Source organism: Leptidea sinapis, chromosome 7, assembly GCF_905404315.1.
Source record: "Leptidea sinapis chromosome 7, ilLepSina1.1, whole genome shotgun sequence".
Classification (NCBI taxonomy): Eukaryota; Metazoa; Arthropoda; class Insecta; order Lepidoptera; family Pieridae; genus Leptidea; species Leptidea sinapis.
In genome coordinates, this window is record NC_066271.1 from 12,210,086 (window position 1) to 12,234,682 (window position 24,597).

At 35.5% G+C, this 24,597-nt stretch overlaps 2 protein-coding genes across 2 annotated transcripts in view; one reads left to right on the forward strand and one right to left on the reverse strand.

Annotated features, from left to right (window-relative positions):
* The window catches only part of LOC126965245 (sialin), an 89,747-nt gene extending 87,274 nt beyond the window's left edge, over positions 1–2,473 (reverse strand). Inside the window, exon 1 of the mRNA XM_050808743.1 lies at positions 2,305–2,473. The gene's annotated coding sequence lies outside the window, so the exon portion shown is untranslated. The remainder of the gene's footprint in view (positions 1–2,304) is intronic.
* A 1,408-nt stretch (positions 2,474–3,881) lies between these two features.
* LOC126965490 (protein bicaudal C) overlaps positions 3,882–24,597 on the forward strand; it is a 33,684-nt gene continuing 12,968 nt past the window's right edge. Inside the window, exons 1-11 of the mRNA XM_050809125.1 lie at positions 3,882–3,890; positions 4,166–4,310; positions 4,381–4,424; positions 4,726–4,795; positions 5,455–5,534; positions 10,494–10,556; positions 12,660–12,809; positions 15,488–15,601; positions 16,760–16,885; positions 18,865–19,083; positions 22,663–22,831. Coding sequence (XP_050665082.1) covers positions 3,882–3,890; positions 4,166–4,310; positions 4,381–4,424; positions 4,726–4,795; positions 5,455–5,534; positions 10,494–10,556; positions 12,660–12,809; positions 15,488–15,601; positions 16,760–16,885; positions 18,865–19,083; positions 22,663–22,831 — 1,189 coding nt within the window. The remainder of the gene's footprint in view (positions 3,891–4,165; positions 4,311–4,380; positions 4,425–4,725; positions 4,796–5,454; positions 5,535–10,493; positions 10,557–12,659; positions 12,810–15,487; positions 15,602–16,759; positions 16,886–18,864; positions 19,084–22,662; positions 22,832–24,597) is intronic.

The following is a 24,597-nucleotide window of genomic DNA, read 5'->3' on the forward strand; positions in this document are numbered from 1 at the left end:
ATTTTACGTCAATACACAAAATTTTGACAATGTGTACCGCCAGAAGAATTGCTTGCAGTCACATTAAGGTAAGCAAAACTCAGTTAAGCTAAATCAGGCAATAGTTATTGTTGTTTACTTATAAGTACTTATGAGTTATGAAGGTAGATCAACACTACATATCCCTGTAATTCGGATTCGGATCGGACACAGTGCGGGAGCGTTCATACAAATAATACCTACTATATGGCTACTTCGGTCCGTTAATATTATTCTCGGGAATGGAGATTAACGGTTGACGAAAAGAAACATGATGACGGAAGCCGGATTTAGTGCCTAAACTCCCATAGAAATAGTTGTACGACTGCTTCGGACAGTGTTTTCACGGGTACGGATCAGACTCTGATCGAACGTAGACACGTAGTGCGAAAGCGCTCTAATACATAAACATTTGAGATTGTATAGACAATAGATGGTAATAATATGAAGTTGGTTTGTTATTCTGTATTCATCGTAATAAATAATTCATTAGGTATATATATCTATTCATACTTGTTAAATACTTTCGTTGCTCTCTGGACTGTTCGTAGTAGGTACGATGACTATTGCTTTTCATTGATAAGCTATAATTAGTACTAATCTTTTATTGATAGGTAAAGGAAAACTATTTTAGAGTGGAGTGGACGAGATTAACTGACAACACTATCTATACGACTCATCATCATCAGCCGAAAGACGTCACTGCTGGACAAAGGCCTCCCCCAAAGATCTCGACTATTTCCACATAAACTCAGAAATGCCAATGTTGTTGCCACATTGCTTAAAGTCTGTATACTAGAAGACAAATGCATGCGTAATCCATTATCGTAACTGTTCGTAAAAGAGACAAAATACCTTTAATCACAGATTACATATTCTGAAATTCGCGACCTAATTATCGCGCTGTTTTCTGTAGGCCTAACGTGTAGGTATAAAATTCCATGACAATCGGTTGACTAGTTAAGAGGATTCCTTGAGGAGAAATTTAGTTCTATGTACATAATAATATGAAAAAACACCTTTTTTTTCTTTCAAAACTAGATAAAAATATTTTCCAAAAACTGAAGCAGAATTTTTAAATTTATAATATTTTATCATAGTAAAAACAATTTCTAAATGTGACTTTATTTTAATTTCTTATGTCGAGCTAACGCCATACTGGATTATTACTTTGAAATAATAGTTACGTTATTGTATAGGGAATTTAATTTTTAGATACTATAGCAACATAACTTGAAAAAGATTAAGTTCTCATAATTTTTAAACAAACAAATAAGTAGTTACAAAGTTCACCATATAACTGCGGTAGATTGCTCAGTGCCCCGCGGTCATCTATGAAACGAAATTGAATTTATGGTTTGGAATAATATGAAAAATGAATCCTATGCGTGAAAGCGTAACAAACTAATAAATTCCCACTTATAGTTTGTAAGAATAATATTACTCTCCGTCAGCTACCAAAGCGAAGTGACCTTCGCTTTGTTTCGAAATTTAAAAAAAAGTTACATGAAAACACAGAGTACAGACGTCATTACATTTAATAATACATTACTGTATTCATCGCCTTTATTGTGGGATGCGCTGCGTCACAGATTAATGTTTATTTAATATTTATCATATTATTATTAATTTCTAACTATACATACGTATAATGATACCTACTATACCTTCTATATATAAATCGCAACGAGCAACAAGAGAGTAAATGTAAAGTAAATTAACAACTAGGTATAATGTTACCCAAAACCTCATCTGAAATGAAGACTACAATAATTGCAAAACAATTATTTGAGAAGAGATGCGTTGACTTGACCAGTTTATTCAAATTAATTTAACGGGTTTATAAAAATTTAACAAATACCATGTTTACAATTAGTTGAACTACCGTTAGGGTGTCGTTGATCCCTTTTGAGTTTTAGTAGCCCTATTAGTTACAAACACCACCCTTGAGTGATTCCATTCAATATAGATTTACGATCCCTTTTCGACATCAAATTAATTCCAGCGACAGCTGTTTGCATTGCATTTACAGGATTTTAGATCATATACCGACTTCATAAAGAGTATGATATCCAGATAGCAAGCAATATCAGGGGTTTATCCTATGACTCAAAGTAACAATCTACCTAGAATTAGTTCAAACTGTTTGTAATCTAATTTAAATAGTATTGATTTTTATTGTTATTTTAACAGTGGTAATTTCTCATTGATATGTGTATTAATTAATATTAACTACAATCATTAACATAACAGTAATATTTTTCAGGTACACCATATTGTACTTACCTATAATATATTTTGCACACACAAACTAATTTACACAATACTAATAAACACTTAAACGACAGTTAAAAATAACTTAAATTAATATTGAAGGAAACTTAAAAAAATATATTTATGATCGAAAATACGGCCGTAAAGATAATATACAGACCCGCTCGCAACGAACGCAGAAACCCGACTGACGCGACCCCATGCGTCGCCGCATGAAAATACCTTAAATTCTTTGCCCGTTGAATGTTCATGTTCCCTTCGCCTTCGCCATAATTATTCAAAATGTCAATTTATCATGATCACACGATCATCATGAATCACGATGCCGTTTGTGAAATTTTAAGCCAACCATTTTCTTTTATTATCAATATTTAAGCCATTTCAAATATATACATAATATTTATTTCTGTAGGAAAGGGCAGAAATGACTAGTGCGAGACTTTCTGTGCTGCCAAATTGTATTAATTTATTAGGTCCCTAAAATGTGGAAATATAATGAGCTTTTGGTAATTCTTTTTATATTTATTAAAATGGTGCATTAATATTATTTTAAAAGGAAATTTATGGTGTTTAACATCATATTCTGATATGTAGAACAATTGTCTGTTTTATATAAATTTGCAATGTTTTTACTTTAAATCATGGATATTACATGCCCATCTGACTTAATCGTGTTGAGATTTAAGATAATATTTATTTAATTATTTATTTGTGCGAAAATTTCTATCTTTCTCATTATGTCTTACCTCGTTTAATACTTTAGAACTGTAGGTAAATTCAAAAAGTAGTAATTACTGAATTATTTATAATAATTGGCCCAAAACAAAAAATAGGTTTTAAAGTATTTACTTTTATTGAATACATAATATATACTGATAAATATATTACTCTTATAAAATAATATATTAAAATTTTATAATTTGTAAGAAAAATAATATTATGGTATTGCAAGGAGAAACAACACACCCTTATCTGGCCACATTTGTTTTGGCGCCATGGGTCGCGACTCGCGCCTATCTTTAAATGGCGGGAAGGTCTACTATTGGCTTACACAAGACGAGCCTCTATTTATTTCCGTTAGTGATGTACTGCGTTAGATTGTTTCGATCAAAATGAAGTCAATAGCATTCCACATTTTTTTGGTTTCTTTATCAATTTTCATAATATTATCATTTATAATTTATATACTATTTTTAAATTATCATATAAGATTTTTTAAATAGTAGACTTACAGAAATTATTGTACTATACAAATGCACAAAAATAATTGCGTGGGTATATAATTTTTCAAAGTACCCACGATTTTAACAATTATTAATTTTGACTACTTAAAAATGATGCGTGTTAGGTAGTTGGACGTTAAGTTTAGTTGGTGAAGTAGCTCAAATTTTTGTAAACTATTTTAATTAAATAGAAATATTTGTCCCGTGCTATGTTTTAATTTAAAAAATATTTTAATTCAATTTTTAATTACTTGTATTTGGTGACAATTTGTTTTAAATAAATTGGTAGACGTCATGGCGTCGGCAAATTTTATATCGGCTAAAACAAAACTGACTGAATTCAAAAACAATTCAGACAAAGACACGATGAGTGAGGTAAGATTAATTTACCATTCTTATTTTGCTGAATGCAACTATATTATATATCTTCATTACTAACAATTTTATTAATAAATCTGCTCTGCATTAATCGCATGCTTTTAAGTTGCTCTTCTCTGCATGTCTATCCGCCATTTTAGTTATATATACATGATATACCAACAGCATGTGTTTTCAAGATAACCTAAAACTCAAGGGTTTCTATGTGAATCAATACTTCTTCTTTTCTTTTATATCAAGCCTTATATATAATTAAAATTTATTTTTTCCAGGCTTCGGAAAGCGGGACAAGTACCTCGGTGACGTCATCAGAAGAATTACAGAAGTTAGTTGTTATTCTCGGGTTAAACAGTGTTGAAGATGTTTATCAAGACAGATTTCGTATTGATAGACGTCGTTTGGAATCTATGCTTGCAGGTAATAATTACATAATGTGTAATAAATCAGATTATTGAATGTTGATTTTAAAAAGCTATTTTCCTTTCAGATGACTTGGAGGAATCCCAAACTGCTCAGGCATTTTTTCATCGGGTAAGTGTTTTTTATAAATAAACTTCCAAAAATGCATGAAGTTGGTATGCATTAACTGCTTAAAAATAATTATAATTTCCCTATTTAGAAAGTAATCCGTTCTAGTAATTAATCAGTTTTTCATGTGTCTTTAATTTTGAAGGCAATTTAAACAATTGAATTAGGCAATCCAATGTCGAGCATTAATAAAATCCAGAATGTTCTAGATGTCATGTGAAAAAAGTTTAATTCAAAGTAGCCAGATCGCAAATACGGCGATTTCATACTTAAAACTCTCTTATTAACATCTTTATATATTTAGGTTATGAATGAAACAAACACTCTTATCAACTGGCCCGCCCGACTAAAAATTGGTGCTCGTTCAAAAAAAGGTAACCAAAATCTTCATTATTATACTTATTTATTTTATTATTATTATTAAGGTAATTATATATTTTTAATGTAACTTGTATTTTGAACTGAGAAAAAGCAAATGGAAAGGTTTTGCTAATTTCTATTAAAAAGGTATTAAGTCAGAAACATATATTTTTTCAATATTAATTTGTTTTATTCTTTACCCTAAAATTTCCAAAAAAAAACATAATTTAATCTAAAACCTAAGCTAAAAACAATACCGTAGTGTCATCTTATATTTTTACACTTAATATAACATAAATATTACCATTTTATCGATTTTAGTCAATGCCTAAAATTTTCAAAAAATAACGATAGATTTGGCGCCCATAGTACGGCGCCGGTCTGGCGGGCGTCATATTTTATTTGCAAGGAATTTTTCATTTTATATTTCATTTTTAATTGCATTTAGCAACTACATGTGGAACATCGTAATGAACTATTTTTACAATTTTTTTATTAAATGAATTATCTAATTATGGCACTGTATCGGAGTAATGAATTCGTGTATGAGTTAATCAGAAAATTTAAGGAAAGCAATTATACTGACCTTATACGTAAAAGAGGTGACATAGATATTAATCTCACTTAATTATTGTTAGCTGTGAATTTGTGTTATAAGTTTTTTTTTGTGTAGATCCTCATGTGAGAATAGCGGGACGTCCTGATGATGTCAGACTAGCGAAAGAGAAGATCATGCAGTTGCTTGACACCCGTGTAAGTATTTTTAGTTCCTCAACAATTAATCCTGAACCTCATACTTAGTCATTACGTTTTTCATTTAATTCACTGAACTATCATTATGTTCAGAATAAGTAGAGCTTATGAGAAGTATTTATCTCTTTTCTTGGAAGAGGAGGACAAACGAGCGTATGCAGGACCTGTGTGTGACGTGAAGTTAAGTGATCACCGCCTCCGACATTCTCTTGCAACACAAGAGCGTGGCGGACCTTTGAGGATGGTGTACGAGCTTTTATCTATATAAATACAATTAAGAGGTAAAGTTTATGATATTGTTGTGGGTTTTTTTTAATGACAATAGTTCAGCTGATGGTAATTTATACGCCCTGCCCATTACAATGGAGTGCCGCTCAAGATTCTTGAAAAATTCTGAGTGGTAGTACAATTGCGCTCGTCTCCTTGAGACATAAGATGTCAAGTCTCATTTGCCCAGTAAATTCACTAGCTACGGCGCCCTTCAGACTGAAACACAATATTTACACATTACTGCTTCACGGCAGAAATAGGTGCCGTAATCACCGGATCTACTGTAAAACTAAAACGTTTCCTAAGAGCGCCGCCTTATCTTAATTAACTTAATATTTTGATTATTTTGTATGTACGTTAATGCATGTGGCAGAATTAGAACACCAATTAATATAGTATAAATTCAATGGCCACTTTTTGGTTTGGACTACAGATATCATTATTATGGCGCGTTGTAGGGTTTTACCTTAGATAATTAGGTATACCTATAGATAGAGCCTCTTGCTGCTAGACAACCCATGAAAACAGGCCAGGTTTATTAGTGCAGTGTGCGTGACAAGCTACGTCTTACACTAGCGATTTGTATGTCACTTTGTGTTAGTGTGCGTGCATTGCTCAAATAGAGGTTAACAGCCAATCTCAATTTTTTCGACGTTTTCACAGCTTTTTACAGTTTATAATTAAATCAGTCTAGGATTTCACCTGATAGTATCTGATCACCATCGATTATGATTAACGTATAAACGAATTTGAAAACCGAAAACACATTCGTACGAGGCGGGCGAGGATCGAACCGGGGGCTCCGTGGTGACAGTCAACGGTTCAACCTATTACGTCACACGTTTATACGTACTATTATTATCGAACTCCGCGTACCGCGTAGATAGATACCTGAATACATCGCTGAGTTCGACCCGTATCGAATTTGCTAACAATATCTATCCCTAGAAATTCATCTAGAATTTTCGATGAAATTAATATTAATATTTCCTACCAAGAACCACATGAGTAAATAATACCCTTTAATTTACTCATGTTCTAGAATACCGACAATATTCCTTTGATTCTCTGGTGATTTAAGAGATAATATTAATGTGCTGTCGTAAGTCAGTAATCATATTTTACCATCAGGCAAGGGTTTTTCATTAAAAGAGAATAAATATCACTAAAATTTAAACTTTACTATGTCAAATTCTATAAACAGCACCGAGTCAATGAAAAATACTTCTGAACCCGTTTAATCAGTGAAAATTTAAATTAACTTCTACAGTTTAACAGTGAAATGGAACAAAACCGAATACAAAGTTCTCTTTTAACTTAAACGTTAACGGTGAGTAATTCTTTTTAGGTTATCAAGCCTTGCCATCATGTAGGTAACCTGTGAGCTAATAAGCTTGTTTGTACAAAAATTATTCCTTAAAAATGATTGTGATGAAAGTTATGTTAAGAAATTCCATTAGGTTTTTAGTTTACCTACAGATCAAATTCTACAAAAACCTAACATATTTTATTTCTTAAATAGGTTTTAGGGAGGCTCCTTTGCACAGGATGCCGGCTAGATTATGGGTACCACAACGGCGCCTATTTCTGCCGTGAATCAGTAATGTTTAACATTACTGTGTTTCGGTCTGAAGGGTGCCGTAGCTAGTGGAATTACTTGGCAAATGAGACTTAACATCTTATGTCTCAAGGTGACGAGCGCAATTGAGTTGCCGCTCAAATTTTTTTGTGTTTTCAAGAATCCTGAGCGGCACCGCATTGTAATGGGCAGTGTGTATCAATTACCATCATCTGAAAGTCCTGCTCGTCTCGTCCCGTATTTTCTTAAAAAAAAAGGTACTATTACAGGCACCTCATATTATATTGATTAATAGTGTATTCCCGTGTCTTTGTTTACTACATAATATTATTTATGTTGTGTGAAATTATCCTTTCTTTAATATTCGATTAATTTTAAGTACCTATTCAGTCAGATTGGCTATGGTCGATATTTACAGTTCCTTTACCCATTGGAAACCTACCTATATTCCTAAGTCTCCACGGGCAGTCAATTCGGACTTATCCTGTCTTATTAATAAACGCGATGTAAAGTTATACCAAGATTAAAATTACTTCTCCCTGTCATGTTATTCTGTAGCGACAATGGTAAGATAACGATAAACGGACTTACAAATAAACTTGGTATATAGTTATACTTGAGGATAAACAAAGAATATGCAAAATGTTGATATATCGTTGACAACACTGTCACTACAATGATAATTCTTAAGTTTTCCGAATGCCAAGCAGCCTTGCAAATAAACGCGGGACATATCAGAATAACACAGAACGTGTATAGCAGCTTTAACAACAAAGCAGATTAATAAATGGTCATCGTAAAAACTATCTAACAAAAGTAGGTACGTTTATTAAAAGTACATAGTGTAACATTATCTTGATCAGCGGTACGGGATCCTCAATCCGATTTTTTAAAACATTCAGATATACTTTGTATGTTATTGGGGTCTATTTATTCTATGTCTATCTTTGGGGTCCTAGCGCTATAAGACACTAAATGCCAGCGACCTTGAGCGATATGAGTTCACCTCTGCCGGCCCGCCATCTTTGTAACAAAGCCAATATTTTCAAAATTCTTGCGTGGAAAACAGTTTATATGCTTACAATCCTCGTTATTCACTACTAATCTGAATAAATGAACCTACACAAAAAAGAACAAGCTATAAGAATAATGATCTTTTATGAGAGAAGTACCAAAAAAATGCGTCACGCCATGCCAAAAAACTTGTTTAACTTCAAAGAAAAGTAGTAGGTAGTTCAAAAAGGCTCGGCAGTGTTAACTATAACCAACAGCAAGCATTAGCAACCTACAAATAAGACTTAAGGATATGTGTAACAGGATTAAATAGTGTTCATAGCTCGAAATGCTATAGTTTCACCACAAAACTTTTCTAAAAAACACCATGTTTGCGTGTTTTCCTTTCCTGCTTACTCTTCGCCTTAAGGGAAAGTTGACATCACAGGAGACCAAAGAGCTGGCAGCTACCACGAACAAAGAATTAGTCTCGCTATTCAAAGAGGGAACGCTGCCAGTATCTTTGGTACCTTGCCTAAAGGGACTCCTTTTAATAATATATTTTAGTTATTGTGTTATATTTTTGAAGGTTTCTAGTTTTAGGTTTATTGTTCTAGTATATATTTTTTTATTCCTTCCAAATTCAAATGATTAATTTTGATTTTTAATTATAACAGTATTTATGGCCAGACTAAGTATTTTATACATTGTAACAGCGTGCTAAAATAAACATCTATGTATGTCAATGTTACATTATTGTTGTCGTAATAATGAATTCAGTACAAAGAGTAGGTAAAGGGTGGACGATAATATAATACTAATACTTCTGCCAAAAATATCGAGCACGTCTTCAAAAGGCTACAGGATAATACTCAAGGCTTTCATAAATATATATAAACTGTTGCCAATACCTTACGTACGAGCGAGGCTATAGGAACGGATATGGCGTAGAGAGTTTGGTTCTTTTATGGTAAAATAACGAGACTGCACGCCAATAATTCTTCTAATTTATTTTGGCTTTCAGTAGTTGTTAATTTAGGGTAAAAAGTTATTGTTGATACTAATTGAAGACGCGTAGCACGCCCGTAAATTAATTATTGTGAGCGGTAGTTCGTTGAATCGTCGCAATTTATTAACTGAGTTCAAACCTGCAACCTTTTATTACTCCGATAGACAGACTCGACCAAAAGGCTCGTAATAAATATTTTGACGGAAATACTCGCCCCGACTCCAAATTATTTATTTAACATTCTCATGATGAGAAAGATCACGGTCCCGGTCGCCCAGAGTGTAATGGACCTTGTTATGCTTAGAGTTTCCCTGCGAAATCGAATCAGTAAAGAGGAGATCTGTAGGAACACCTAAGTCACAGTCATAGCCCAGATGCTTGCGAAACTGAAGTGGCAAAGGGCAGTCCACATAGCTTGAAGGACAGATGGTCGTTAGGGCAGTAAAGTCCTTGAATGGTGACCACGTACTGGAAGGCGCAGTGTTAGTAGGCCCGAATAAAATGGAATAGGTTAGATGAGTGCAGCGCAGGGCCGATAATCGTGGAGATCTTTCGGGAAGGCCTTTGTCCAGCATCGGATGTCTTTCTGCTGAAATGATACTCACTCTAAAAAAACCTGCAATGAAATGGCCGTTTTAGTAAGACTCCCAGCAAAAGAAGGCTTCGAAATATTCCACATTTGGCTTCTTAAACTGTATTTCTTTAAACGTAATGTTGTTATAACATCGTATCATCGTGGATCTTAGGCTGAAATCTATAAACCGAACTAAGACTTTGCTCAGACTTTACTTGCGTTAAACTTAGCTGAGTGTGATAAAACGCGAACTTGACTTTTGCATTGGGCTGTCTTAGCTTAAGCTCAGCATAATTTCAGCTGTCAAATGACCATAAAAATGGAATCAAAGACTATGCTAAGCTGAGTATAAGCTTAGTTTTACGTGAGTAAAGTCTTTCTATCTCAGCCTTAGACATTTTTTGTCTATTCATTCATCATAATACATTCTATGTATGATTCATTCATACATTCTATGTATGATTCGTGTAAATAAGTCGTAGCAATATAAGCTTCTAGTACGTGCAATAATTATTGTTTTTTTTTTAATTGCAGAGCAATAGAGTTACGATGAAAATTGACATCAGCTACACTGACCATTCTCACATCATCGGGAAGGTAAGAGTTTTAAAATAGTAGTTTATTTATATTTCACATGGGTAAGCGCTCGCAATTCGCGAGTAGATTTGTTTTTCAATTACGTAACTCATCATTTTTGGTAATGAATCGATTGGAATTAAACATACATCTGTGAAAACCATATTAAAATCGGTTAAGTCGTTTTTGAGTTTAGCTTGGAAAATAAACAGGCTATATACAAACAACTTTTTTTGATGTTTATTTTTGTAATCATACTTATTTGCCGTACAGACACGGAGCTTTTTACGATTTTAGTAGTAAAAAATTGCCATATTATATATTCCGCCCTTAACATTTAAGCACGACGAATCTTATTTAATAAAATATAACAATTTATTCATTTTTACATATCATGTTTCCATTATATTTTAAGAAAATGGTTTAAATGTAATATTTTCCAGCCAGGAGATCAAAATGCGTATGTAGAGAATTATTTAAAAAAAATATTAGCAATAAGTTTGAAATAACAAAAAATCTAATGCTTTGTCGAGGTTTAGGGACCTACTCAATTAATTACTAGTATTAATATAATTAATACAATAAATTACCTACTTATATTTTTTTAGACCTACTTTAGTCTAATCTTGAGTTTTTTTTATCAATTTAATATTTATTGAAATGAAAACTTCTTAAGCGGCGTTATGCACTTTTCTAACGGTGGGTATAAAATGTTAAATTCGCGTCAGGACACGTGACCAGATCGTAAATTCGTAAGACAGTCGTTGAAATTATACACGAAAGTTGAATTTAATGAAAGATTTTCTTTTAGATATTCTTTTTTATGTCAAATAATTGTAATAGTTACGAAGTGTTAATTTTTTTATGTAATTTAAATTGTCATTATTGTGTACGATAGTGCAATAGATGAATTTTGTATTTATCCCCATAAATACTGATAATTTATTCGAATCTTATGTCGATCCACCTCCTTCACCATAAAAACGTAATTTCACCATTTAGGTTACCAGCAGTTTTTTTTTAAATATAACATAGTGGCGCTTTTAACTGTTTCTTTTGTACTTTAAACAATTTATTAAATTTACGTGTCATACAAATGCGATTTTTATAAAGACACAATATTATAAATTCACATAATTATTAGGTACAAGTAGCAGAATACGTGATTGTATATCAAGAATGCTGGCAGTACCTACTTACCCATTTCCGCGTTGGATGACTAGTTTCATAAAGTTTCCTATATCTTTTAGTTGAACAGGTCTATTTCTAGTGTTACGTTATATAATAAGTATTCAAGGTAGCTTAATGTGCTCAATATACATTATGTGTTTATAAACATTTCGTAGTTCTATATAATTAAGGATGAATTATCATTCACTTACCACCCATAAGTCCCAGTGGTTATTGACCCTGACTAATAAATATCGTGTTCCCAGTAGGTGTAAACATTTGTATTTTATGGTTGTTTTCGAGTCACGTCAGACTGTTCCTTTTTAATCTGTGGTCATGGATGTTTAAATATATTATATTAATAAATAGTCATCTATATCTTCCTTAATGATTATTGTGTAGGAATTTTAAAGTTTGAAAAGAAAGAAAAGAAAAGAAAAAATTGTTTATTGACGTCATTATACATTCTCATAATAGTTCTTAAAGTTATACTAATCTAATTATGATCTAATGACGCCAATGGGCCCCCAACTCAGCATAGTTGTGGTTTGGAAAGAATCCACAACGCTGGTCTTCCGTGGAAACCCAGAGAAGTTATATTATTTTAAAACAGAACCTTAGCTATAAAAGAAAACATGTAAATAATTGCTCTAGCCTCGTAAGCCCCTATACTGTCATGGCGTATCGTAATTATCTCCAACTACCCACATATTTGATAGTTTAATCGCAGCTCCATTGTTGAGAGACAAAGTCACATTCTTTGAATAAATATAAGACTATAGATAGTTACTGCCACAACTACAAATATACTTAATCACGTCATGTCATTGGATAATAATAATCATCACGTTATTCAATAATTCATAATCAGGAATCACTTTATTCATTTAGGTCAAAAAATTACACTTCTAAGTTAATTTGTAGATGGTTTTATTCAGCGTTTTTGGTTTTTAGGGAGGCTTGACAATCAAACGCGTCATGGAGGAAACCCGATGCCACATTCACTTCCCGGACTCGAACCGCACCAGCACCATGGAGAAGAGTAACCAGGTGTCCATCGCAGGAAGTATGGAACAGGTGGAGAAGGCCAGAGCTCGTGTGAGGGTACGTGTCTGTAGCAATAATAAATATAATAGGAATAAAACAATAATACGACCACGGACGAGTAAAAAAATAAGGACTCCGTGTCACCTTACATAACAGTGAGGCACCAAAACAAGCCGGAAAACGTGTAAATACATAGCCCCACGCATACACTTACACTAATATAAGCAGATCGGCCGCCATTATGAGATTTGCCATCGTCTGTGACAGATCAGTTTGCGTCGCAATAAAATATCTTAAAATGCTGTCGTGCGTTGTGAAAAAGTGTAAAAGCAATAATATAAAAGTATTTGTGGATATATGAGGATTATTTAAGGGAGAAAAAATAGTGTAACTGGTATAACCCGTAACCGCACACACACTAGCATAAAGGTGCTTCACTTGCTAATATCACGGCGCGGAGTCCTTCTTTTTTTACTAGTCCGTGAATACGACCTACTTATTAATTAATCTTACAATGATCTTGTAACATCTATTTTCGCACCATAGTGAGGTCAGCTAATTCTACAATTGACAACACTTCATTCAATGTTCCCTTCGATTAGTTATTCAATATAATATCCTCTTACACAGTTCATACATCTAGATAGACTCTGACACGTCGAAAAATAGGGGCGAACTGTAAGCCTCTATTTTCACAAAACGCACGCACAATATAATAACGTGACTTACGTATCGCGAGTGTAAGAAGTTCTAGCTGCCTTCCACACTAAAGTAATAAACCTGGCCTGTTTTTAATCATTGCCTAACAGCTAGAGGCTCTATCTACCCGTATAAATTATCTAAAAATATCCTCAATTAATTATACAAACTTCAAAAGTTATAGCGACATTGGACGAATTTGAACGCGTGCAACGCAGAGCAGCTTGAATTGTCGGGGACCCAGTGCTCTTTGAACAACTGGATCACTTGGTGTTGCGTAGAGACGTCGCTCCATTGTGTGTCTTCTACCGCATTTATCACGGGGAGTGTTCCGAAGAGCGCTTTAACCTGATTCCTGCCGCCGATTTCCACCTTCGCACGACACGCCACTAGTTAGGATATCATCCCCACCATCTGGATGTGTGGCGGTCCTCCACAGTGCGGTTTTCAAGGAGCTTTCTTCCTCGTACTACAAAGCTGTGGAATGAGCTTCCTTGTGCGGTATTTCCGGGACGATACGACATGGGTACCTTCAAAATAGCGCGTACACCTTCCTTAAAGGCCGGCAACGCTCTTGTGATTCCTCTGGTACTGCAAGAGAATGTGGGCGGCGGTGATCACCTAACACCAGGTGACCCGTACGCTCGTTTGTCCTCCTATTCCATAAAAAAAATAACCATTTTCATAGAGCGTGAGGTATGCCTTGTATGCCCTCAAAACCGTACCTACTCTTATAATTATTAATTTGTCAGCACTAGGTCGCGACATTGATCGTGTTAGTATTCTCATATTGTGACACGAACGCCGATTGTAATATAAGCTGCGTGTTCCGTGATACTATATTTCTTACTTCCGCAATTATTTCCAGCGCACAACATCCGTTCATATAAATATACAAGTGCTGACCGGGCAAAGTTGCTTGATTGAATTATTAATTATATTGCGATTATATAGGCATTTCTTTGTAAAAAAATATAGATTCCGGACATTGAGGTACAATTGATAACTAGACTCACAAACTGCCTACATGTCTTTTAGGGAGAGTTTTCGTTTAGTTGTGTTTTGACCGCGCTTTGAATACAACGCCACGCAATGACAGTGTTCAGTGAAAAACTGTCCAAATAACAGCATACAAACTTAAAAAAATGGAGTGTCGTATTTCAGTTAAGTGCTCCTTTAAATTACCAAAATTATCTAAAAAACTTGACGTTTTAATCTTTTGCAAAATAATTACATTTCAATTGATGATAAAACAAAATACATCGCCAACGAAATGAGCGAAACGAACCCCTCTTTTACGAATTTCGTTGTGATTGTGAGTCTATTTGTCTATGGTACGTCAATGGTTCCAGGATAGGTAAGAAATAATAACCAGCATATCAAATACTCACCTCCGAAACATGCTGCATCTTATGGTATAAGTATTATTTCGATCGCTTCAGTAGTTTTCGCAGTATGACCGAACAAAAAACAGGCTGTCTATTTATTGGTATAGATTTTTTATGAGAAAAAATTAACAAGACGAGCAAGAAGTTCACCGAAAGCTCCGCGCTCAGTATTCTTGATTGAACCTAAAATTATGTATGGCATCACAATATTTGCGGCCCTCACTTTGAGACAAGATAACGAAGCGTTTAAGTGTTTCTTCGTTCTTAGGTGAAATACCCTAGGAAACTTGTAATTTCGGGCTAATATTTTTCCTTATTTTTCGGTACCTACCGAAAGACGCAGTGTAGGTAGGCTCCACAAGATGATCGAAGATCTGGTCAAAACCGCTGGAGTACATTGGATGAGGGTAGCGCAGGACCGAACGTCGTGAAGATCTTTGGAGGACGCCTTTGTCACAGTATGATGATGATACTTCCTTTGTTGAGGTTCAGATGAATATAAGATATTTGGAAGACGAACAGACACACAAGAGCCTTACATAATAAATTCATAATATTAGTATCTTTGTATATTCTGTTCCAACAGCGTAATAACTATGTTTGTGCCTATAATAATTATGAATGAAATAAGAACTTGAAACATTTTAGTCCCTGACTCCGCTGATCTTCTGCTTCGAGCTGCCATTCGCGCCATCGTCGCAGCCGCTGCCCGACATCAACTCTTCGTACGTTCAGGAGATACAAGAAAAATACAAAGTCCAGGTAATATCAGACAGGAAGATTATAAAATATAACTTAAAGAAAGAGAACCCACACGACGCCAACTATGACAATAGAAACAAAACTCACGCACCGGATAAAATGAATTTAATCCAGAAGGACCATGTTTGTAATCTTACTACAATATAAATCTCTTGCTTCTATCTTCAATTACCTACAATTTTTTGGTTAAAATTTGTAATAAATAAACCTTTTATGACTGTCAGACAATATACGACTACAGAATTTTTTTGTCTGTCTGTATGTCCTTTCACGGCTCTTGGTGCGAATTGGATTTCATTTTTTTTTGTAATATAATTATTATGCGGTATATTGTATTGTATGAAATACCTTCGTATTGATCTTTCTAGAAAACGTACCTAATATAACATGAGGACTAAATTTTTTAATGATTTTTGTTTTACCCATTACGCCATAGATACCTATAACAAAGAATGTGCCTATAATTTCCCGTGTGCGTACAAAAGTACACCTACACACACACTTTTTGTTTTTTTTTTATTACCTAGTGGTATAAATAATTAAAAAAATAAATAAAAGATATATGTATAATATGTATATACTATGTTCTCTATTGCAACAATTTTAGTCCCCCACTGATTCGTCTATAAATAAATTACTGTAACTGTAAATTGTAACAACCTTAAATATTTACCTATAAGACTTATCTACTCAGTACAAATATATTAACAAGTTCCGCAATCTTGTAAAAAAAACTTCGTGAAATATTTTTATCAGTAAAACAAGTTCCGTATAATAACGTTAGAAGTCGTTAAGGAATGTGTTGGAATTTAAACATTGTTGTAGAAATTTTGAAAGCATTTGTTGCGTTCAGTGTTTTTGTTGCAATTATTACGACAGGCGTTAAAATTGTGTTTGAAATAACATAGAAATCACAAGAGCCGCCCTTGTTTGGCTCAAGAATTAGGTACCTACCTAAATAATATGGTTTAATTTAGGATGTTGTTGTTTCTTTATTTGAAAAATTTATAATTTTTAAATGATGTAATTCAGCTTATTTTACCAAAATAACTTCAATCGAATATGAATTAACTCGTAAATTCATAGATCAATTATTTAACAAACGATAATGAGTATTGAGGAAGTAGTTGTAATAATGCTATCTTTGCTGATGAACAGGTGATGCTCCGCAACCGCCACAAGTTGCACTCCAACCTTGTAGTGGTGAAGGGCGTACAATGGGAGGTGCACTCCACGATGCAAGCCACAGAGCTTCTGATGAACTACATGTGCGGATCGCTTATGGTAATTACTCTGATCGTATGCTTCTTTCTTATAATCCCCGCACAATAAGATGGGGACAGATAGCCATCTTACGGCCGTTCCCAATATTCAGTCTATCTCCGTTAGTGGTCTACTTGAGATAAAAATCGTAACTATCGTTGACTTCTTTGTCCAAATAAAAATATTATATATATAAAACTTATCGACGAAAACTCACCTTATCCGTACACGCTGTCAATTTGAGGATAGAAGTTTGTATGGAAATTGCAATTCATACGTCCCAATATAAGGCGATAAGAATGATTTATCGGGTGTATTGGGACAGCTTCAGATTATTGATAGCTAATTACTGACAGTAGAAGGTAGTAATTTATCTCTATCTGTATAGATAGTATATTGGCAACGGCCGCTAGTGACGTCATAGTGATATTAGATCATAGATCTGAAAAGTACCGTTTGCACACTGACGTCACACTGATTTTTTTGAAGGAAGCATGTAGGTATATTTTATTACGAAATTAAAAAGTTATAGTAAATATTTTTCTGTGCTTAATTTATGGAGTACGCTAGTCTCTTCAGAACGATTTAATTATTTCATCCTGAGTTTTATTTATTTATTAATAGGACAACCAGTAGTTGTTACATTCTAATACGCTGAAAATATATCGAATATTAACAAAATATGAGTTGATTTACAACAGATTAAGGTGTCACAACATGCACAGTGTTTACTTCCATGACACCAAGAACACAATTATATAAAATAAAACAAAAATTATAAAATCAAGATACAAATGCAAATTTGAAAAGAAAAAAAAAAGAAGAAGGACATCACCAAGGAGTTTTCACTATTATGCACATGTACGTCTGTGTTTAATGGTACATTATAAGGTGTATATTAATTTTTTGGTTTGAAATATAGCTCGACTTGTTTTTCGTGACTAATTATAAATTTGTTGAATATTCATTATTATTTGAAGTACGGTGAAAAGCAGAAATTTCGGAATATCCCAACATTCAAATGCAACATTCAAGTGCTATAGCACAGTTTAACTGAGAATAATATGAAATACATATACAACTGCGGAGAGAAAATGATACCAGTGGGAGGCTCCTTTGCACAGGATGCCGGCTAGATTATGGGTACCACAACGGCGCCTATTTCTGCCGTGAAGCAGTAATGTTTAAGCATTACTGTGTTTCGGTCTGAAGGGCGCCGTAGCTAGTGAAATTACTGGGCAAATGAGACTTAACATCTTGTCTCAAGGTGACGAGCGCAGTTGTAGTGCCGCTCAGAATTTTTAGGGGTTTCAAGAATCCTGAGCGGCACTGCAATGTAATGGGCAGGGCGTATGAATTACCATCAGCTGAACGTCCTGCTCGTCTTGTCCCTTATTTTCATAAAATAAAAATAAAAAAACATCGGAAAGTTAAGATTAGGAACCCTTCCTGGAAATTGGGCCTGAAATATATAATATGTATATTTATAGTATATTAAAATTGTATTTTTTATCGCTGTCGGTTTAGTTAAAATTTTAGTGCTTTGGACAAAATTGTTTGTCCAATAACCGATGTTATTTGCTTCCTTGGCCAGATCGTAGCAAATATATTTTAGGGACATTTACGATTAGATCGATATGATTGTTTGAATATTACAGAATGCGATCCGGCCCTGGAGCTGTTTTTTTTTATTTATTTTATTTGTTTACTTATTTCCTTTCATCATATTTATTATAAAATACCTACACATGATACACGTTTGTGAGAAAACGGTATTTGCCGATATAAAAGGTTATTTTATCTGATTGAGGTATCATAAGAAAATATGTATAAAATTTATTAAAATTCGACACATCTGAGAATGCCTCGTGTAGAGGCGAAACACGTGTCGAAATGATTGAATACAGTAAACGGACCATGATTGTCGCCATCTTTGTTACTTATGTTTAAAATATAATTTTAAAAGTAATCGAAGTAATCTAGTATTCACCCAATTCCAGTGCCAAACCCAAGTACAGATGAGCCTGGAGATATCAGCGATGCATCATTCCGTGGTGGTGGGGCGGGGTGCAGAACAGCTGAAGGCGATCATGCAGGCAACGGGTACCCAGATCATGTTCCCCGATGCCAATGACCCTAACATCCCCGCGCTGCGCAAGAGCCAGGTTACCATTACTGGCCAGATTCGGGATGTGTACGCGGCCAAGCAACAGCTATTGGTAAGTTCAGCCTTAAAAATGCCATTTTTTCTTTTTTTTATATTGTCTGCGGCCGGGCCTCGTTCGATATCTTATAAACATATATTGACGACCCATATATCCCAGTAGTTAGTGACCCTGACCACTGAGCTAGGTATACCCCCGGCCCGGGTTCGAATCCATCAAGTCATGGATGATTATATGTATGTTTAAGTAAGTTATATATTATATTAAACTAGTTGACTCGACAGACGTTGTACTGTACATCTAATATATAAAATTCTCGTGTCATTGTGTTAAACTTTGAACTCCTCCGAAACGGCTTGACCGATTCTCATGAAATTTTGAGTGCAATACCCAATAGGGTAGGTCTGAGAATCGGACTACGTCTATTTTTCATCCCCCTAAATGTTAAGGGTGGTCCACACGATTTTTTTTTAATTTTTTTGTATTTTTTTTTAATTTGTTTGATTATGAGTCAACATTAAAAAATACGTACAACTTCAAATTTTCACCCATCTACGATCAACAGTTACTTTTGTATCGCGATTTTAATATCGGCAATACAACGTTTGCTGGGTCAGATAGTAATAAATAAATTATTGCTTTTTATGTATTTGTCAATAATTTTTCATAACATCAAGATTTATTTCGTAACGTATCCTCCTTGTTATTATAATGAAATTGTTTCACAGCAGAACTGTCAAACCGTGCGTCAATAAATTCTGTCACAGAAAATATTTCCATACAAAACAAATATTGGAAATAAAAATAATTATGGATCACCAATCGTAATAAAAAGTATCCTATCTCTCAAGTTGGACCTAAATACACTCCATAAAGTAATCCCCATTAGATCCGTTCATTAGTTTAGGAATCCATCGAGGACAAACAACGTGTCACGTAATTTATATATATATTAAGATATATCATTGTACCCAATGTTGGGTACATTGGGTACAATGATAGCAAAGAATATGTTATAGTACAAGTACCTACCCACAATACTATAATATCATTACCTACCCATAGTACAGGCTAGTTTGGGGCAAGATAATTTATGTGTAATAGTGTGTCAATATTGTTATTAGTAGTATTACATGTCAGCACTACACGCTTTGGCAAATAATACTGCTAATATTTAAGAACACGTTACCTAAACACATACTTATCAGTAACTTCTTACACTGATCTGAAAATACTGATCTACTGACCACCAATAACACTTTTGTTTGTTAATTCATTCAGTAACAATTCAGTAATGATAGGAAATCTATAAGTAGAATACATTCGCGATAAATGGGCGGCACAAGTGAGAAGAGGGGATAAAGTACAGGACGCTTGCCGGCGATCAGTATGGGAGTGCCGGTGGAGCAGTCAGGGTTAATTAATTAATTAATCATTAATTATTTTCAAACAGGCAAGTCAAATGTGTTATTAAATGTCATTGTTTTCTTTTGTGTTGGTAGGGTGTGTATTGTAAAATTTTAATAGGTTTGTTACATTTTCTGTCTCATTAATAAACACAATAAAACTACTTCTCCCTGTCATATAATTCTGTAGCTACAAAGGTAAGATAATAGGTTTATTTTTGGAATAACTTTACTTCGCGTTTATTACTAACACAGTTTGAGTATTAAAAGTTATACTTATTTACGTTTATAGTTACAGAAGTTTGCGTTTGTCGTATTGATTTGATTCAAATGTTTCGTCTTCAATCAATATGACACGTTTTTCAGCTCTAAACGAGGCATGAGTCGCGTGCCAGAATTTGGCGAGTCAGCATCTCCTGAGTATGCCTCGATTGATTGAAGACGAATAGTAGTGGCGCTTCTCACCTTGGACATTCACAAATCGAGTGGGCCCGATGGCATTCCCTCGATAGTGCTGCGGACATGTGCTCTGGAACTGGCGCCAGTCCTTACCCGTCTTTTTCGGTTCTCCTACTCATCAGGCCTAGTCCCGAAACTATGGAAGGCGGCTTTAGTGCACCCGATCCCTAAGAAAGGTGTACGCTCGGATCCGTCCAACTACCGCCCATTGCCATAACCTCCATGTTTTCCAAAGTAATGGAGTCGATTATCAACCGCAACTTGGGATACCTAGAGGAGCACCAGCTGATCAGCGACTGCCAGTACGGTTTCCGTCAGGGTCGCTCAGCTGGTGATCTTCTTGCATACCTTACCCATAAATGGGTGCAAGCGGTTGAGTCGAAGAGAGAGGTGTTGGCGGTGAGTTTATACATAGCGAAGGCCTTCGATCGGGTGTGGCATAAAGCGCTTATAGCGAAACTGCCATCCTATGGGCTTCCCGAGAAGTTGTTCAAATGGGTCGATAGCTTTTTGGCCGATCGGAGCAGCAAGGTTGTTATCAACGGTGCATGCTCTGACTTAAAACCTATAAACGCTGGTGTACCGCAAGGTTGTGTGCTATCCCCTGCACTGTTTCTTCTGCATATCAATGATATGCTGCAAATCAGCAGTATTCATTGCTATGCAGACGACAGCACAGGGTATGCTTCCTACACCGGCCGTGCCAACATATACATCCGTCCCGGGATAGCGTCGACGAGAACCGGAACAAACTTGTGTCTAAAATCGAGACAATGCTTTCTCGGAATGGGGCCGACAAAATTTAGTCCAACTCAACCCCAAGAAGACACAAGTTTGTGCGGTCACCATTAAAAAGTCTCCCTTTGTCGTATCCCCTCGATTCGAGATCACTCCTCTAACTGCCACAGCCTGTATTGGCATACTTGGCGTCGATGTATCGAGCGACGTTCAGTTCCGTGGTCACTTGGAAGAGAAGGCCAAACTGGCCTCTAAAAAGCTTGGTGTACTCAGTAAGGCAAGACAGTAATTCACTAAAAGTCACCGCCTGCAACTTTATAAGGCGCAAATTCAGCCTCACATGGACTGGTTCTGACCTCTGGGCGGGTGCTCCCCAGTACCAGCTTCTTCCATTTGACCGCATACAACGAAGAGCGGCTCGTCAATCAAGTTATCTCCGATCGGCTTGATTCTTTAGCATTGCGTAGAGATGTGGGTTCTCTCTGCATCTTCTACCGCATTTATCACGGGGAGTGCTCAGAGAAGCTGTTCGGGTTGATTCCAGCGGCCGAATTCCACCACCGGACATTACGTGCAAAGTACCATCCGTATCACGTAGACGTCTGGCATTCCACAACCGCGCGTTTTGTTAGAAATTTCTTGCCTCGCACAGCCACTTTGTGGAATCAACTACCGGCGGCGGTCTTCCCGAACAGATACGACCTTCAAGAAAAAAGCATACTCCTTAAAGGCCGGCAACGCATTTCCTGACAAACCTGTTGTTGCAGATGTCCATGGGCGATTGCCACACCTCTCTCCATCCCGTGAGCCTCTTGCCCGTTTGCCCCCTCACATATAAAAAAAATCTCAGTGGAATTTACACTCAAGAAGGCTCACAACATTTGAATAATTATGGATTTCCGCAAAATAACGCATAATTCAAAAAAATTGGCGTTGGATTTGATGTTAGCCAATCAAAACCAAAAGGAAAAGAACCGAAAGGATCGATCATCTGTTAATTGTTAAACTAAACGGTACCTTGATACCACAGGGCTCCCTACCGCTGGTGGTACTCTTTGACGTGGCGGACAATATATTCCCCTTCAACGACGACAACATCAGCACGCTCATGCAGAAGCATAACGTCATCATCAGCGCGAGGAGGAAGCCCAAGCAGGGCATCGTGTCCCTCGTCATCAAGGGCATCGAGAGATGTGCTGGTAATTATTATTTTTGAAGTGATGATTTGATTTTTATTCCTTTTTTTATAAAAATTAGGAACGAGACGATTAAGACACTCAGCTGATGGTATCTGATACGCCTTGCCCATAACAATGCAGTGCCGCTCAGGATTCTTGGAAAACCGTAAAATTCTGTGCGGAACTACAATCACGTTCGTCACCTTGCGACATAAGATGTTAAGTTTCATTTGCCCAGTAATTTTACTGGTTACAGCGCCTTCAGACCGAAACACAATAATGTTTACAAATTACTGCTTAACGGCAGAAATAGGCGCCGTTGTGTTACCCATAATCTAGCCGGCATCCTTTTCAAAGGAGACTCCCACTGGTGAACTTACAATAATTACTTTTTTCATTTCTTTTAAAGCCTAATAGAAGAACAATTGAAAGTCAAATAATATAATGCTGTACTTACATTTTTTTAAATCTAGAATGTTCTAGCTGTCAGGTGAAATAAGTTTCATTCTGAAACCTCAGATATTATTCATCTCTAGCCCGAAAAAAAACTATGAAAAAGAACCCTTTCTTTTCCATAAACATAAATACTTTTACTCTTAATTTGATTATGCAATCGTTTTTTGAAAATTAAATTCTGCCATCCATTTGGAAGAATATGTCTCAGGCCTGAAAGGAACACACATACTTTATTTAATATTTAACAAATAGTTAACATTATAAATTGTTATTTACCCAATAAATTACCAATCAGGTGATATCTACGAAGCTCGCCGGGAACTCATGAACAACAGCGAACCCCCTGTTCTCGCTGCAATACCCGAATCCTACAACATCCCTTCCATCCCGCCGACAATGCCAAACTTTTCACCTTTTAATCCATTCTCCCCATCAACAAATATCCCCTGCTCCCCTTTCATGCAAGACCTGGCTTTCAGTCCGTTTGGCCAGCAACCTCCTACTCCAGGTGGCTACCCTAATCCTATGTCTCCTGTCGCCATTACGCCGCCCATTTTCAACTGGATACAATCACCTCAACCGACGGCTGGACCGTTCCATTTCTCAATGAATCAAAACCAACTCATCTTCAAGAATCAGGGTTGGAGTCGTGAGTATAAACAATATCTTATATTGAGCCTATGGACTTGTTTGTTTCTATAGATAATGACGGTTTCTTCTACTATTGTATTGCCTATTATTTTTTTGAAATCGATAATTTTTTACATTCACATTTAGAGAAACGTCTCTACAACCGTAGCGTTGGCCCTCACTGTAAAATGACTAGAAAGTTTGTTCCCTTTGGTCATGAATATTCTTTTCTCTAGTATTCTATTATTTATTCTAATTTTGCATATTTTCTGTATTAATTTACTAAAAAAGGCGCGCGTACAAAGTATCAGAAGTAAAACTTCTTTGGAAAAATAATTTTTAAATCTCGTTTTTATTAAGTATCCGAATCTGTTCTCTAAACTGTTTATTGTCAATATTAGATGTTCTACGTACTCGCGGCCACGCGCTTAACCTGCACGAATCAACGCTAGCGATGTTAGGTATACGTTTTCATGGCCGCTGATACAACGCTAGTAGCGAATTTATTCTCCTTACTAGCCGGTGCCATGTGTTTCATGCTACGTTCGCCCTTTCTCACTCTATCTCAATCGGTCTCAATCTCCCTCTCCCCTGCTTGGATAAAATCGTCCCACATTTTCGTGACAAGTTGCGTATATATACTATTGCGTTTCATCTGTAATAATATTACCCTCATGCGCGGAAAGAAGCTTCACTTCAAA